Source organism: Dufourea novaeangliae, unplaced genomic scaffold (genome assembly GCF_001272555.1).
Source record: "Dufourea novaeangliae isolate 0120121106 unplaced genomic scaffold, ASM127255v1 scaffold101, whole genome shotgun sequence".
Lineage (NCBI taxonomy): Eukaryota > Metazoa > Arthropoda > Insecta > Hymenoptera > Halictidae > Dufourea > Dufourea novaeangliae.
The window spans coordinates 3,502,658-3,520,266 of NW_015373989.1; the positions used below are offsets into that span (position 1 = coordinate 3,502,658).

Sequence of the window (17,609 nt, forward strand, 5' to 3'; positions counted from 1 at the left end):
TCTTGGGAAGAAGAGTAACAGCACCAGTCAGCTGTCCGCCACAGGTAACACATCGTCACACTAACTGTTTTCTTCTAACTTCACGTTTAGACGTTGCGTGCCGTGCATTGTTATCTGTTCCGGGTAAATTTCAGTGACTCGTTTCGGCCTGGCCACTGAAGGCCGAACCGAATCCTTCCACCTTACTCGTGTCATTACGATTCCCTGGGCGATTATCTCTAGAGTTACCTATCTCTCTGTCTTTTTCTTTTACATCAGAGTTTTTAGTCCAGTCTCTTTGTAATATATACTATATATCGATAGTCCCCGGAGAACTAGCATAGCGTTAGTTTAGTGCCATTTAGCGTTAGTACTTTCGCGGTGTGCTCTCGTTATACGAATCATCCCGTCTATCGTAGTCCATTGAAAGTCTCACAACAAGTATACCCAAGTAGATGGCATCATTGAACAATTAGATGTAGGATTCTTCGGTGGTCAATCGCGAAGCAACGCTTTGCGAAACGATACCAAGAGCACACCGTGGAATATAGCAAAAAGATTAATAAGAAAAAAAAAAAAAGAAAAACAAAACACCCAGTAAACGGGATAGTATGTACATTTCTAATCGTATTCTTGTTTTCTCCGCCATCCCTCCTCATCTCTGTCCGCCTCTCTTCGACATGAACACATTCACACTTTACTTCTACCAACCAACCATCTCTCGACGCTGGGGACCACCATTCACGTCATCGATCTGCACCCACCTGCACGATTCTCTCATCGGTGGCGGGCAATAATCGTTGCTCGCGCGATCGTGTCACGGGACAACACTCGGCGCGGATCATCTCCCGATCGATCGCTGGAACGATCACCACTATTAACTTAAAAAAAAAAAAAAAAAAAAAAAAAAAAAAAAAAAAAACAAAACGTACACACACACACACCTATACTTCTGCTGTCGAACGATGAACAACACACGTGTGTACATATACACTCATACGTGTATATCTCGTATGTGTGAATATGCGAAAAAAAAAAAACATACACACACAATTACAACACTGCAAATTACATCTACTCTGCGCTGCGAATACAACACATCTACTGTCTACCTGATCACCGCTACTTCTACTTCTACTGCCACCACACCGCCACAAAATGATCACACAACGAACAAAAAATACCGGTGTCACGTCACGCAACAAAAAACATAACATACCACGTGCGTCTGTTGGTGGTACATGTGTGGGCGACGAAGGACGAAAACGGCGGCTAGGATTCGGGAAGAAGGGCAAGTCCTCCTTTACAGTTCATAGAAGCGAGGAGGTCTTGCCGGAGGACACAGCCAGCGGGAGGAGCGGACGTCAACCGAGTTCCGCGAGCAGCGACGGCGAGGGTAGCGGCGACGGGGACAGGTCCGAACACCCTGCAGATATAAACACCCCCCTATTTACCACATTTCCCCTCCTCTACCCATGCCCCTCTCTTTTGATTTCACTACCAAATCCCTTCGTTACCGCGGGAGCGATATCGACATCGTCGCGTGAATCTCGTCTATTCGAAAATGTCATGATTATACCCCCTTATGCACTTCGACTGTTGTGTCCCCCCGTTCGGGGTTAGTAAATTAATTAATCGGCGGTTCTAAGAACTTTATTTTTCCCCAAGAGAAGGTGTCTTCTGTGCGCCCCGAAAATTTCCAGGGCGCGCGGGTTGTTCCTAGTAAACCGTAATCGCGACTCTGCTCTCGACTGTGTTGTGTATTGTCATCGTCGAGAGGATGCGTCGAAGGAAAATGTCCGCCCGCGGCGAATTCAAGCCTTCGGCGTAAATGTGAGTACAAGTTTCCAGAAAGAGAGAGATTCACAAGTCACGGCAAGAAGAACCGGGGGGGCGGCGTGATCGGCCCGGAAAGACACTTACGATATTACAACAACAACAACAACAATAACAACAACAACAACGAGACACACGGCACATTACTCTTTTAGAAGAAAGTTGTGCTTTAGAGTGGGGGACCTAGCGAGAGGACGCTCGTGACTATCGTCGGGAATGTGTTACTCCAATTTAGTATATTCTAGAAGCTATAGATCTAGGAAGTACACCTTTGCTAGGCTGCACGCGGTTTTCAAAGTATATATATATATATAGTCACGAGACGATTCTCGGCTCGTCACCCGTTGCGCTAGAACCGTAGAGACTGTTTCTACGTATAGTAGCGATGCGTGATATTTTTTTTTAGAGGAACGTTTGCACGAGTTTCCTGAGCTGTATGGGGCAAAATACCTTGATGAAAACGCTGTTTGTTCTCATCAAGTCGTGAACGAACGATTCTGATCTTCGAGTACCGCGTGAAAGAAACTGTAACACACCCAGTTCAGACGAAACGTCCAACTCACACGTGTGATATGCTTACTTCCTTTGATTGGTTCTCCATTCTGCTATTTGCAGTTTGGCAAGACGAACGGGAATAGGTTTTTCATGATTTCTCGGTTATTATTAGACTGCGGATCTTTATGCAAAATTACATTTTATAAAGAAATTTACATTTTATAAGAAATTTTTTTTTTAGTCTGGTATAGATATTTTCAACTTTAAAATAACAAGATACAACATTTATACCAGTCCCATAATTTTGAAATAACGATTTAAGGGCGTGGGCGTTAAGGGGTTAAGTATCTAATGGAGTTGAAAATAAAAACTCATTACATCTAATGAAAGTTTTTCCTCCCGTTGCATTGTATGGACTATAAATGCATAAATTCCGCAGTCTGGTTATTATAATGGGTTATAATCGTTCACAGAAAAGATTCGGTTATTTATACGCGAACGAAAAAACTGTTTCGTCTGAACTGGGGGCTGTACCAGATCGTTGGACCAGTTCTCCCGCGTATATATCGTTCCTTGCAAATACTGCGGCTCACGAATCTTACCGTATTAGTTACGCAAGTACGTTTGTTCGTGTCGGGGCTGTGTATCCTTTTTTTTTGTTTCGTGACTTGTAGAATAGTGTTCGGCGCGGATCTGTTACGCTGGCAATAATTACGTCGCGCGGTGTCTGTCTGTTTCTGTTGTAATCAGCTTTTACGATCTAGACGAGAACCGGGTGGACAACTTGTTGCCAGTAAGTTCGCTGATTTTGGTCGATGGACACTCTGGTTTGGACGGTAGGTAAGTTGGCCACCCGGTTGCGTTATTAATTTAATTATCTTAGAGGCAGCTGTTTGATACGTGCTTACAGGCGGGCGAGTGTTTGTAAAACACTAACCTCTACCATCCTCCTTCCCCCCTTCCCCCCTCGTTACGGCTTTTTTGTTTTATCGATGTCTTCAAGCGTTGCAATGTTCTTATATACGCATATATATATATATATACATATACATACTTCTATCCGTGCATATCTCGATATATTTAGTTTTTTTTTTAAATTATAGTTATAACCAAAAGCAAACAAATCCGTTAAATGTAGCAGACACTGTTGTCCTGTACATTCTGTCTTGTAGACACTCTCCTTACGTACCGAGACCGGGTCGAACGAGTGTGCGTCCCCGTTCGCGTGTATACGTACGGTACGTAAGTTCTCACCTGTCTGGAATGTTTACCGAAATTGCTTTACTTAAACATGGATGTACACGACAAACCCCCAGTTCCCCTCCTCCCGTACGGACGTATATGATTCCAAGAGTTCTCTCTGTGTATATACACATACACGAGACAACACGACAGACGGTCACTCGCGCGACAGATGACCGATAACGGAACCAAATATACGAAAAAATTCGTTTTAAAGGACCGTTACTTGGGTTCAGCTTGCTTTGTTTACAGGTGCAATGGTAGAAAAAACCTATATAGGTCACGAATATCGAGTAATTAAGTTCGGAAAAAACTGAACAGAAATCAAAAGCTTCTTTTACAGGTGTCCCTTCTGCTTCTGAATAATTCTTACCCTACCCTCCGATACCAACGAATCGTCGCGTGTTTCACACAAGTCTGTTCCACGTGCTACCTATTATACTGGTTTATCAGAAGCACACTCTCTAACCTCTTGCCTGCGATCATCATCTACGATCATCATCATCATAGTGTCGAAGTCTCATTGTCCAGGTGTACGTGTGTGTCCTCGAGGAGCCTCTTTCCGTCGATCGATCCTCCAGAGAGGATCACATTGAAGCTTCTCGGACACGAGAGAAAGAGGGAAGAAAGGAAAGAGGCTGAAAGAAAGAAATGATGAACGTCTGAAGAAATTAATTCTCTTGGATAATCGTGAGATAGTGTGACCGAGTGGGAGAATGAAAGATTGTATGCGTGCGAGAGAGAAAGAGAGAGTCGTGTTTAGTCGAAAGAGAGACGGGGCACGCAGGCCACCCGGAGAGCTGGATGAAAGAGAAAAAATAAAAGGGCCGCGGCAGACCGTGGTTGCGAGAGGATCCCCTATTGAAAAAGATTATCAGTTTAGCGGTTGTTTCTTGTTTGGTTTGAAACGCAGAGTGCGGTATTGGCGGGATCTTCGCCGGAAGTGGTAACGCGGAGCCACGCGCCGTTATATCGAGCCGGAAGCGCAACAGCACGCCGAGCAGCATACAACGATCCGAAGAGATACTGCCCTATCAACGCTTTGAACCCGAAAAACAGTCGGGATCGGCGGCCAGTGACACAGCCGGGAGTCTCAACTCGATCTCTAGTTCCGAAGGAAGCTCGTAAGTAGTGGCCTCCAACGAACGATTCTGCGAACCGGAACTTGCGGGACTCCTTGCTGTTTCTTCCAACACTTTCCTATTTTTTTCTGTATCTATTCTATATAAACTTTCTGTCTGTTTCTCTCTCTCTCTCTCTCTCTCTCTCTCTCTCTCTCTCTCTCTCTCTCTCTCTCTCTCAAGTCTGGCTCTCTGTATCTTCTTCTCAAAAGTACACTGTACTCTTTCAGCAAGGTTATTCGTAGGAAGTGGAGGTTTCTTGTGTCGGTTCTCTTGTTTCACTTTTGATTTCCAAACGATCGATCTGAAAAGTATAGCAAACTCGCGATGAGTGTTCGAAGGTTCCTGGGCACTGCATTATGCACTAATGTAATGTATGCGACTGAAACAAATATCACTGGCTTCGGAATTCCAAGCTCTATCAGTGTGCTAAACAAGGGAAAATCTTCCGAGGAGCCTTCCACACTCATCGAGAAGTTACTGTACTCGGAAACATGTTTGGTTAATATGTTTGATCACCCCACTTGTCAAGTATTTCGAACATCACGATCATCGCGACAGACCAACATGTGTACCTAGGGTGATTCGTAAATATTGATTCGTAAATATCAGAATCATTTTCAAAACATTTGCGATACAGAAGGAACAAGTAATGTACATCGAAGGGAGCAAACTTGACTTCCACTAGGGGAAAAAGCGGTGTAGGGGAAGTGCCTTCATCGATAAATTTATTTCAAGTACCTACTCAAATAAATCTTAAACCGACTGTTAATTTGTCAGAAATTTCAGTAATTTCTGGGACCAGGTGGTAGTAGGCCCTTCCTCTACGCTGCTTTTTCCCCTAGCGGTAGCAGAGTTTGCAACTCCGAAGGGGTAGATATTGTGGTGATGTCAGGAGATCACAGTTTACTGATTCGGCGATTCAATGAGTGTGTCTATAATTATGAATCACTCAGGTACAAGTGAGTAGGCAAAGTACATGCACAACTCTCGAGTAATTTTCTCTTCTATTTTTTTTCTTAGTTTTTATTTTGTATAATTGAATCGAACGAAACCCGTGTACTCTTGTTATTTAAAATGGGAAATATGTCGTGCGACGTTCAAAGGACGCGTTGAACCTTGTTTTCCGATACACTTTATTTTAGTACACAATCAAGATACATCGTGTTGGATAAAATATCAGGACAAGAGGATGGCGGGAAGGGGCTGACAGTTAATTAATTATTCCTGACAAAGTGGATAATATACTAGCCGGGAGGGATTTAAATGTTCCGCGGCTGTAACCGCCACGCTGAAAGTTCACAGTTGAACATTTAATTTGGAGAAATGGGCTAACCCTGCTATAAACTTCTCTTTTCGTTCCAGCTCTATATCTCCCTCTATCTCTCTTCCAGTCTTTCTATCTCCATTCTATTCCTTCGTTCCCCCCGTTCGATCTACGTGAGAAATTTTTACCGTTTATGCACAGGAGTAACCGTGAACGTAAAACTTGGATCGTTTTGTCTTTCAACGTGTGATTGGGTCGATGTGTATGCATTAATGTACATTGTCTTGCTCATTCACGCTTTCCCTCCCATCCCACCCTCGCTCCCTCTTTTTGTATTCCCATTGGATTGTTTCAGCTCCTTTTTACGAATATCTCCCCCGTTGTATCATTTCATCTTCGTACCGTTTATCGAATCGCTGCAATAAAAAAAAGAAAACACACAAGACAGTATATATATATATATGTCCCATGCCGCATCGTTCTATCTTCTTTTTTTTGTTTTGTTTCTCTCGACTCTTTCTTTATCGATTATTCTCTTTTATTTGTATATATAATGAATAATACAAACTTTCTGTTCGATGTTAATCTCGATGTTTTGCGGGTTGCTGCTGTCCATTCGTCGGTGTTATCGTCCGTCTTGGCTTACTGCTTGTGCTAAAATGACTGTGCGATATTATATCGGAGCACCGTTCTATGTATCTCACAAATTACACGCATACACACAGAAACACACACACACTCTCTCTCTCTCTCTCTCTCTCTCTCTCTCTCTCTCTCTCTCTCTCTCTCTGTCTCTCGCTCTCTCTCTCTCTCTGTCTCTGTGTATATATATTATATATGTGTTATTCTCATTGCAAATCATTCTTCTTATCCACGTGGTAAAGGGGGCGTACACTATAGGGGTGGTGACTGAGCCGATTCTACTATCCAGGTCCCTTCTTCTTCGTTTTTTTTTTTACTCTTAAGTGTGTAACCATGTGTACCTAATCTTGGTTATAAAGCCGTTTATATTTATAGATCCACCATGCTCCGGACAAAAAAAAAAAAAGATACAAAAGACTTATCGTCGCACACTGTTGTGACTCTCGACAATCCGTGCCGCAGTGTACGTGATGAAAAACACCGTAGGTAGATAAAACGAGTAACCTGGTGCCTGTTGACGTCGATGAGCGTGCCTCGAAATCGATCAAATTCCTCGGGTAATTTAACGTGTGTGTGAGCGCGCCTGGGTTGTTGTTAGACGCGTGAGAGAAATTTGATCGACTCGAGACGGATGTAGACTCTATTCCGGATCCGGAACAAGTGTTCCAACGATCCCTCGTACGTGAATCGCAAATTTTATTTTGTGTAAATTACGAAGGGGATGCTGTTGAGGGAATATGTCGATCCCTAGGCAGCTATTACTATTTCCCGTTTAATTTAGTCGGTAATTAAGTCGCAAAAACCGTCGGCAGATACAATGATACTTTTTAAAGTACCGACGAAGAATACCCGGTGGAAAGTTAACCAAAGAACGTAAGTGAGAACCGATATATTTATATATATTTACTCTGTATTTAATTATTTAACGATGAAGCATGCGTACATAGAATACAGTTAGACGTCTCAACGATAATCAAGATACCAAGACAACCTACTGATACTATTTTATACTCACGAAATACCTGTGGGAAAATTGATTATCGTTGAAGACCGTACTTGACATGGTACTTACGCATAGAATGATCTGCATGCACCGACCGCCTGCTGTGTCTCCAACCTTACAACTTTTCTACTGTACACTAGGGTAAATACATATGTATATATATATATATATAAATATGTATATATATATATATATATATATATTTACTCGCCACACCGACACACTTGCAGCGTGAGTTCTTCTTGTCTAAAAAAAAAAAAAAAAAAAAAAACTGAATGAGGAGTGTTCTCTATTTCCGCACTTTCGTCGAAGGCTTGCGAGAATATGTCCCTCGCTCCTGCGGAACGAAACATTTATTTAACGATTTCCCCGCCCTCTGTTTTCCATTGGTCTCGCGAAGAGAACCAAAGTCCAGAAAAACCACGATTCCGTAGAGAGTCTGTTAAATGACGCAAAAGTAGTTCGTCGATAAAAAAAAAAAAAAAAAGAAAACTCTTCCGAGATTATACACCCCAGAATTTACGTTCTAGTCCAAACTTACCCCAGTTTCATTTTCGTTCTCTAAACCCACCCCTCCGTTTCCCGCCCCCACTTCCCCAGTCTCGTAATGGTTGTCGTTTAACATTAAACGTGGTGTGTCTGTGTGTGTGTGATTTTGGGAACTGCAGTTGGTCTCCCAGTCTGCGAATGGCAGGTGAAACCGGCCAGCTACGAGACTTCATCGAAGATCTAGGGCCAGGGCAATGGGTCGGTAGACAGGCACTCGGTGCTCGGTGTTTGGGCGAGATTCAGCTGTCACTGACGCAGAAGGAGGGCTACCTCGAGGTGGAAGTGATACGTGCCAAAGATCTGAAACCGAAACAGGGCAGCAAAGCGATTCCAGGTACGTGTTACATCTTCCCATCGTTCATGGGAGAACTACAGTAAATTCTGGATGAGTGTTCGAAGACTCCTTGGCATTGACAAGGAGAAATCCCCTGGTGTAACGCTGACTTTTTATTTAGGTTCAGTGCAATGATAGAGCTTGGAATTCTGAAGCCAATTATATTTGTTTCAGCCACATATAGCTATTACTTTATGAAATATTTAATGTTCAGTGCCGTGGAACCTTCGAACAGTCATCGAGGATTTACTGTATACCTTGTCCAACTTGTCGAGTCAGTAATTATAAACAAAGGGAGGTGATGACCATTTTAGGTGGGGCAGGGACAGTTCCCAGTCAATGGCTGGGTTCAGCACGCAAATGTTTTCATGTATTTTTACTGACTCGTATTGTTGAACGAATCATAAATACTCGAACTATACACTAATCATACGATACCGTGAATATAGCCTCCTACGTGAAAGTTTATCTGGTCAACGGGAAGAAGTGCATCGCGAAAGCGAAAACGACGACGGCCCGGAAGACGTTGGACCCATTCTACCAGCAGTCCCTGACCTTCAGGGAAAACTGTCGGGGTTGTATACTGCAGGTAACGTGTTTAGGAAAAATTAAATAAAAATAGAAACAGTTATAGCAATATATTATACAGTAAGGAATCAATCGTAACAGAGAATTTTTTATTAAACATTAACTTAAACGGTTCTTAGTGCTCTATGTAAGGATTTTATTAAAGTAATCAATAGAGCCACTAGGAAAAATCAATCTAAATAAATTGGATTACTTAAACCATATTTAGTTTCAGTTTTTTGTTCTTTATTTTGATTCCAGGTGACAGTATGGGGTGATTACGGCCGATTAGAGGGGAAAAAAGTGTTCATGGGCATTGCGCAGATCGTGTTGGACGAACTGAACCTGAATGAGATGGTGTTCGGGTGGTACAAGCTGTTTGGCAACATATCCCTGGTCAGTGGACCTCCATCCTTAGCTTTGTCCCGTCGATCCTCGGCCACGTCCCTAGAGTCCCTTAAAATCTAAGCGAATGTCCCCAAGTATACTGTACTTCACGTGAGACGTGGTTGATATATTTTTCTTTCGGATATTCTAATGAAAAAAAAAAATACAAAAAAGAAAAACAAGAAGTTAAGGAACGAATCGTGTTCAATTTTGATCGCGTTTATCCGTTCAATATGTTTTTCGATTCAACGGGGATCCCTATAATCGCTCTGTCGTGTATTAAAAATGATACGGATTGAATTTATTTCACAAGACTTGAACGTAAGTGTCTTAACGATCAAGAAATTTTCTGGGGGTTCGTCCATGTTCCATTGCCCCTGATTAAACGATGTCGGTGACACTTCGAATTCGTGAAACGGACCGATTTACCGATCACCGTCCCCTCTCTGAACCACGGTTATTAATCGGATGATCCGTTGCTCGACCCTCGTGAACGAATCGTTGATGGCGCGAGAGATCTCGTCGCGGCGTGGCAAAAAATTGGGCAAATGCGATTGCGCGCTGTTGGACCGAGCGACACAAGCAAAAGTGTGTTTTATTTGCAAGGTGACCGCGAGAATGGGAAAAGTGTGAAAGGTCGTACGACAGAGAGGACATGTCTTTCTAGAAACACCGCTAAGCACATCACATATCATGTACGGCATATCAGATGCGAGCCCACTAGTCTGTATGTAGACTAGATATAGACATAGCGGCCGTGTTCCCGGAGCGCCACAGATAGCTTTAGGTACGCACTGTGATCTAGGCATCGTTCCTAAGATTATTTGACTCGTGTGACGATTTCACGCGGATAATTATTACATGGTCATCAAAAACAAAAGTAATACTCTCGTTATACTTCATTACACCTATCACCGTGATGAAGTTTCTGCGCTATAGAGTTCACAGTCCAGTCGTTAATGGATCCTCGAAAACATTCGGGATGAAGCTACTTCAACAGAATTATCCGCGTGAGATCTACCGAAATATGTTTCCCCATTTTGTCTGTGTTTTTTTAACATTCAGATTGTCCTCTTTGCCTTGCTGAATCTCTTTCTCGGTGGTGTTCAAACTCTTATACCCGCTCGGCCCCGAAGTGACGATCCTCAAACGCGAAAGGACCAAAATCTCGTCGATCGAAAGAAAATGTCGAAACTTCGGGGTCGCGTCATCTGTGTATCTCTTTCTTTTGACCTCTATATGTCTATGATTCTGTTGCCAATAATCTTCGTGTGTTTTTTTCCCGATCATATTCTGCCTTTCTAACCCCGTCGATGTCGTTTTCGTGATCTCGGTGTTTCCTATTTTGTTTCTTGTTACTCGTGTAGGCAGAACCCCTAGTGTTGCTTCGTTGCGCGCGTGTGTTTCTGTGTCACCCTGTCGATCCCAGAGTTTGCACAGCAACGCACTTCTTTTGCTATAACACCCTTATAATATAATCTCTCCAACCGATTACGTGCAGAAGGCTGTTGCAATACCTCCTCGATTTGACACGGTAGACACCCATTTTTGTTTTAGAGGAAACGGGGAGGAAGGTAAGTCTCTCTGCCGTGTACTCGGGAGTTTTGTCCTTTTGTTCAAGCTACTTCTCGGTGTTACACGATCCGTCACAGCAACGGTGATCCACAGACTCTGAAAACACTTAGATATATCACTCCTAAGACCGCAATACCAGTGTTCCTACCAGCGTTGCCAGAAGTAGGGAAAACATGGCCGCGTAGAAAAAAAATAGTGGGGTGATAGTAAAGAGGGTACTCATTAGTAGTAGTACAGTGAATATTCGAAGGCTTCTCGGCACGGAGTGTTCAGACGTTATCCCCACCACTACGGGAGGGTCCCTCTTTGGGCCAGTTGAGCGTTCAGTGATGGAATGACGTCCGAACATTCAGTGCCAGAGAGCCTTCGAACTCTCATCGATGATTTACTGTATCAGCATGGCGTGCACAAGTTATATTAGCTCTATCTGATATCACCTTGGCCCCTACCGGTAGGGAATTCTCCGGCAACCCTGGTTCCTACCTGTAGTTACCGTGCAGACCTGGACAGTAATATTGTTTAGAAACACGAAATACCAAAGGTCCGTTTAATGTGTCTACTGGAATGAAATACTGACCAGGTCTGGTTCAATTTCTGATTGTTTCTCTTATGTATAATGTATCTTATTTCTCTATCTCTCTGTATATTTGTTCGGTGGATCAACGAACGATCGACTGACCTGTACACCTTCTGTTCCCTTTCCAGTGAAACCAATACAGAGGCAGTCGACGCGAGATCGACGCGAACTCCAACGTGGTGTGCGGTGAGAAAGGCCTGCCGTACGGTGACACGGTGTTCGATTGTCGGGTGAAACGAAAACGAGCAAACCGAAGTGAGCAGTGGTGTAAAATTGTACACGCGTCCCGACGCGATGTATAAGTGACTCATCATCACGGACCGTACCACACGGAATATTTTAAATAATACTCTGTGTTTGCTGGCGCGCGAACAGAGTATTTAATGTATTTGTACATAACATTAAGGACACTGAAATTGGTGCGGGCTTACACCCAAATGAACGATTATACATTAATATCGACAATTGGTCATTGGAAAACCGAACGAAACTCTCCGCCGGACGAACTCACGGAAGTTTTTAGCCCAGGGAATATCACAATTTTCGTCAGAGCGTATATTATTTATTGTAAATACTATAACAATTATATATATATATATATGAATTCGCGATACGTATTGCGCGCAGATGTTTAAATGAACAATTGCCTTGACCGTGTCGCGTTCTCGTTGCCCGGTTGCCCTACGCGCGACTCCCGATCGACGGATCCGTTTTAAATTTTTACTCGCGCGTTCGATCGGTGGTCCTTTACAGCGTCGATTTACAAACGGCCACTTTACTCGCTACCAGCGTCGTGACTCGCGGCTCGAACGACTCGTTTAATTTAATCGAGTTGTAGAATTGTAATCCAAAGCAAGTTATTCGCATACTGACGATTTTACTTTCTTAGCTATTAACACCACCTATTGGTGGTTATTTAATTGTAGCGTTTCAATCACTTCCCAGACACGAATAAACCTTTATTATCGAGGAATTTGTTCGTTTTGTATTACTTCCAGCTTTCAATATTCAGACTGTGTCCGAACTCTGTCCCTAGATCTCTAAGATTCGAATAATGTCACTTCCGCCTCGTTATTAATAATAAAATCTGTGATACGTATAATGTCACGAGTTTATAATCTTCAGGTAGATATATACTCTCTAGTAAATTCTAAGCGAGTAAACGATCTCCGGTGTAATCGACGCGTATCGAGACGACAATCGGGTCGCGTCGGTCCGGTGAGTACGAGCGACCGGAAGTCGCGCGGCAACCGCAGGAAACGGGGGCGTGTATCGTGAATTAAGCGAATTGTTGTTGAACGTTTAAAAGTAGCCATGTCAACTATTTTGCGTGTGTGTGTATGTGTGTGTATAAGAGAATGTGGATGAATGAAAGAGAGAGAGATAGAGTGTGTAAGAGTTAGAGAGCGAGAGACGAGTGTAAAAGAAGAAAAGAACGTGCTAACTATATCGACTGTCATATATTGTGATTCTGTTAGTTCTTATTTAATTGTCGTTTTCACGACTCCGGGTGCGTAACGCGTAAGGGGAGAGCCGTGTGTATACAATTTTAGGGAACCTTATTCTCGGAACTTGCACTCGATCTTTAAAAAGCTCGTTTTTTTGTAACGTGAATATTTCACTGAACGAACCGCCCACATTATTCGCATAGAGAGAGAGATAGGAAGGACACCCCGGTCTCCACGTGGCGTCTCGCTCCGCCGATCGAGGCGCCTCCGTCGGAAACCGCGAGCGTGTGTACCACTGTTCAGGTTAAATCTTTTAAAAAGTAAAAAAAAAAAAGAAGGAAGAAGGAAAGAAAGAAAACGGAAACCGGGGGATAGCCACGCGGATGTCGGCTCTTTCGATCGCGGGAAGAGAGAGCGACCCGTTCTGGTATCCGTAAATATTTCACAATCGAATTTTATATCTCTTAATTCTCATGTTATGTGTTCGATCTTTGTCTGTGCATAATACGTCTGGTCACCTCGTGGCGACACGATACGATGATGAGCATGCACGTGTACGCGGTAAAACAGTCTAGCGATTAAAAAGAAAAAAAAAAACCACTTGATTATCGTGTACGATATATACATACCATATACATATATACATATATATATATATATATACATATACATATATTTTCTCCATTTTTGTTTGTCGCCGATTGTGCTTGCAAAACATTGTATGAACAATTTCTCTTTGTAAAACAAGGGAGTGGGTTGGTTGGGGGGAAGGGAGTGGACAATGAAGACCGAATAGAGAGAACGTACGAAACGATACGGCAGAACACCTATCCGAAGCCTGACTGTACATCGAAAATGAAAGAAACCAGAACAAAATCGGACACGATGACTCGTCGTTGTTTAGGAACAACCCGCCTGAAATCCGATATCACTTCGTGTACCAAGTATTTACCAATTACGCTACCACCGCTTTTCGGAGATCGCACGCCACGCGTTTTTTCTTACGAGTATACATATATAAATACACGTACATCCAATAGACGTCCCTTTCATCGCGAGTATTGGGTTCGTTCCCCAGTTTTTGCATCGCTTCACTCCTACGTTTGTTGGAAAAGTACTCTTTGGGTATTGATCGACGTCACTGGAACTAGATGGAGCTCTTCCCTCTTTTTCTTTTCGGTAGGGCTCCCTGGAACCGCCAGTTTTCTTTCATTTGATTCACATGGATCGATTAAGTATCGAAATTCAGAGAATACTCTAAATGTTTCGTCACACGATTCGAGGTGGGTAGTGCTAGTGAACCTAAAATTGAATATTCACGGAATATTTACTTTCAAGCAAACTGTAGCGGAAGAATTCAAGGAAAGGGGGTTCAATGGTATCTGAATCGGGATCAGTGACTTCAGCATCGATATCTCCAAACTTTCTACGGCAAACTGTCTTGCTTCCGCGATCCCCGTCTACTGTACCCTAATTTCTGCTCGCGTCTTTGCACTCTCTGCAACACGTTGCTCGTTATCGCTACGCAATACCGTAACGGAAACTTTCCTGAAATCGGTAACGAGGACATAATATAGTCTAGGGTTAACGTCGAGCAGAAAAAACGGTCATTGCGGTGTGAAGCTTACGAGGGAGAGATAGGAAATCGCAGGAACCAAGGGAGGCGGTTATTTGATTTACCGGGTCAATAGTGTACGAGAGATTACGGGTGTACGACTTCGATTATTTTCGCAATGAATATCCTAGATAGCCGCGTGAACCTTTTAGTAAACTCCGGGCGATCGATCGACCATTATTTACCGTGAAGTGTATAAAAGTGAGAGAAAAAAAAATGAGTGGGACCGGCGGCGATATCTTATCATATCTGTAAACGTGCTTGAATTAGAACGTGCGGTAAGATGGATGTGGGAGGAGAAAAAATAAAACGAAGCTTTTTTACTCGTGAGAACAGAAGAATACACACACAGACACACATACATTCACACATGCAACGCGGAACTAAAAATCGTAGATATCCTTGCGTGAAGCGAAAACCTCGGTGGGACGTGCGATGTAAAAAAAAAAAGAAAACAAAAACAGTACTGTAAAAAATCGACTTCTAAGTAAACATTTTGCAAGTGCATGACTTATATCAGTAGGCTCTTGGTACAATGACAACGTAATTTAACCAACACGCAGAATATAAACTCTGTACTAGCGGATAACACTCGATAAGAAAAAAAAAATATACAAGACTACGAATTATGGTAAACACATTCAGTTTGTAAAAATCTGCCGGTTATTCAGGGCGTCAGAATCTTCGGTGGGATTCGATCGATGCGTCCGTATTAGATCTTCTTACGTTACATTTTTCCGGAAATGCGAAACGAAATTTGTTAATGTTTCAAATTCAGTGAAACAAAACGATCGGATCGATTTGATATTTTATTTTCTGAAATCGAGTGAATTAAAAGGTCATGGTTTGGAGTGAGAATTTTTCGCGAAGGAATTTCTCGAAGATTCTGTCGCCGCGATTTGTTAACGCTTACGATATAAAAGTACCGCATATCCTATACAGACGTAGGACTTTCATAAATAGTAGCCGATTTTGAAGAAATTCCACAGTGAGAAAAAAGAAATGGGATACGGGTTCGCTTTTTTTACACTTATATCGATGAACGAAGACGATTCCGGGGAACCTAAACGTTGGTAAAAATTCTCGATTAAAAATTTCGCTTGGAATTCTTTTTCTTTTTTTAGGGAATCGAGTACACACACACACACACACACACACTTGGACACGGGCCGGAATGTATAACGAATACGCCCAGCAAGCTGGACAACAAAAGAATGGTAGACAGAGATATTTTATCGGTCTTTTGGTTTTTAATGTGACTTCAGTTTGATTTCTGCCTTAATTTTCTTCGCAGTTCCAACGCTCGATTTCGGATAACGCTGTAAATATTGGATAAACGCGACGAGCAGGTAGAAGAATGAAACGAATGTATTTCGTTTAAATCACTACGCAATGAAAAGAAAAAAAATTGACGGAATTCACGTGTACTGTAAATATTGGGTGAACGTTGTTTAAAAAGAAAAGAGGTTCAGAAAAAATTTCAAATAATTCTCCGTGCAATAACTGCATTGCGGATTCGACGCGTTTAAATTACCTCTGACGACGGTTTCTCGATATATTCTTCTTATCACTTTGTACCAATCGGAACACATTTAATGAAAGTCGATGCCTGCTTTTAAAAATTGGTATTTTAAACGAACCGTTCACACGAACGTCCTCAGTCTGTACGAAGTAGCGATCTAGGAGTTTCGTAATTTATATTTTCTCTGTAGATCAGCGTTTCTATTTCGAACAACGACAACGCATTGTAATAATCTTTTACCGATTCGAGTCAGGCTTACGAGTCCTCGAGTACGACCGACGGCGGCGGCGACGGCGGCGGGAAAATTCAAATACCCTGAACGGAACGACGCGTAGAGAATCAAGGCGATATGCTGCTCGTTGATTTTCATCACACTCTTGCCATGCCCATTTGTACATAGGCATGCTCAATCTTAGGATCGAACACGCATCGTGAATCACATATATATATATATATATACACATATACATACAAATAGCATTAACTACGAAGAAAAAAAAATATAAGAAAAACGAACAAATTAATATCCGACTTTGTACCTATATACTTAATAATTAACGTAAAAAAAAAACGAAGAGTAGAAGAGAGGGCGGGAAGGGTAACAAACATTGAAAGGTATACATACATATGTATATATATCGAAGCGAACGGCGTGAGCCGAGGGGAGGGGGGCACGTCAAACGGAAGTAAATTCGAAGTGCGTAACGAAAGATAGAGATGGTCGTGGGCAAGAGAAACAGACAAAGAAAAGCAAAAATTGAAGTTCTACACGGGATGCAAACAAAAATTTGAGAGCCAAGGGATACCACTTTTATCGAATTTAGGAGAGCCAATTTAGGTTTCACGATTTCGATAAATAGGGCGTGAGAGACAGAACGAGTGTGAAAATATAGAAAGACAGAGAGAATGAAAGAGAGAAAAAGGGGGAGAGAGAGAGAGAGACGAAAGAGACGAGATTGTACACGGAGGGATACTGTCAACGATTTCTTTACAATGAAATTCATCGATCACTCCGTAGAGGCGATCCAAATGTAGCGTAGGTGTTCCATGTTATCGTTCGTCGAACCAGCCACACAATCGATCGCGTGTTTCGAGTTCGTTGCTCCTGTTCGGTCGATCCTGGAGAACCCACGGAACTGACACGCGTGGACGTTTTAATGGTTCCACGACGAAACTCAGGAAACCTGTTGACTTTTCCATCACGATAGAGAGACTGAGAGAAAGAGATACAGAGACTCGCGGCGCGTCGTCCAAATTTCTATTTCGCGAGGATCTCAATAGACGATACGATCGACGCACGAGATCGATTGTAAGATCACATGGACCACTGAATTTCTCGATTATCAAAAGGGGGCAACATCATTCGCTTTAATCGCGTGAGACTAAACGTCCGGATTTTTGTTATTAACGAAATTTTCTTCACGAGAAAACACGAGGAGTGCGGGCGAGA

The 17,609-nt window shown here is 42.5% G+C and overlaps 1 protein-coding gene across 1 annotated transcript in view; it reads left to right on the plus strand.

Moving 5' to 3' along the window:
• LOC107187664 (regulating synaptic membrane exocytosis protein 2) overlaps positions 1-9,503 on the plus strand; it is a 73,467-nt gene extending 63,964 nt beyond the window's left edge. The window contains exons 21-25 of the mRNA XM_015575807.1: positions 2-44; positions 4,466-4,676; positions 8,254-8,468; positions 8,918-9,057; positions 9,297-9,503. Coding sequence (XP_015431293.1) covers positions 2-44; positions 4,466-4,676; positions 8,254-8,468; positions 8,918-9,057; positions 9,297-9,503 — 816 coding nt within the window. The remainder of the gene's footprint in view (position 1; positions 45-4,465; positions 4,677-8,253; positions 8,469-8,917; positions 9,058-9,296) is intronic.
• The last annotated feature ends 8,106 nt before the right edge of the window (positions 9,504-17,609 follow it).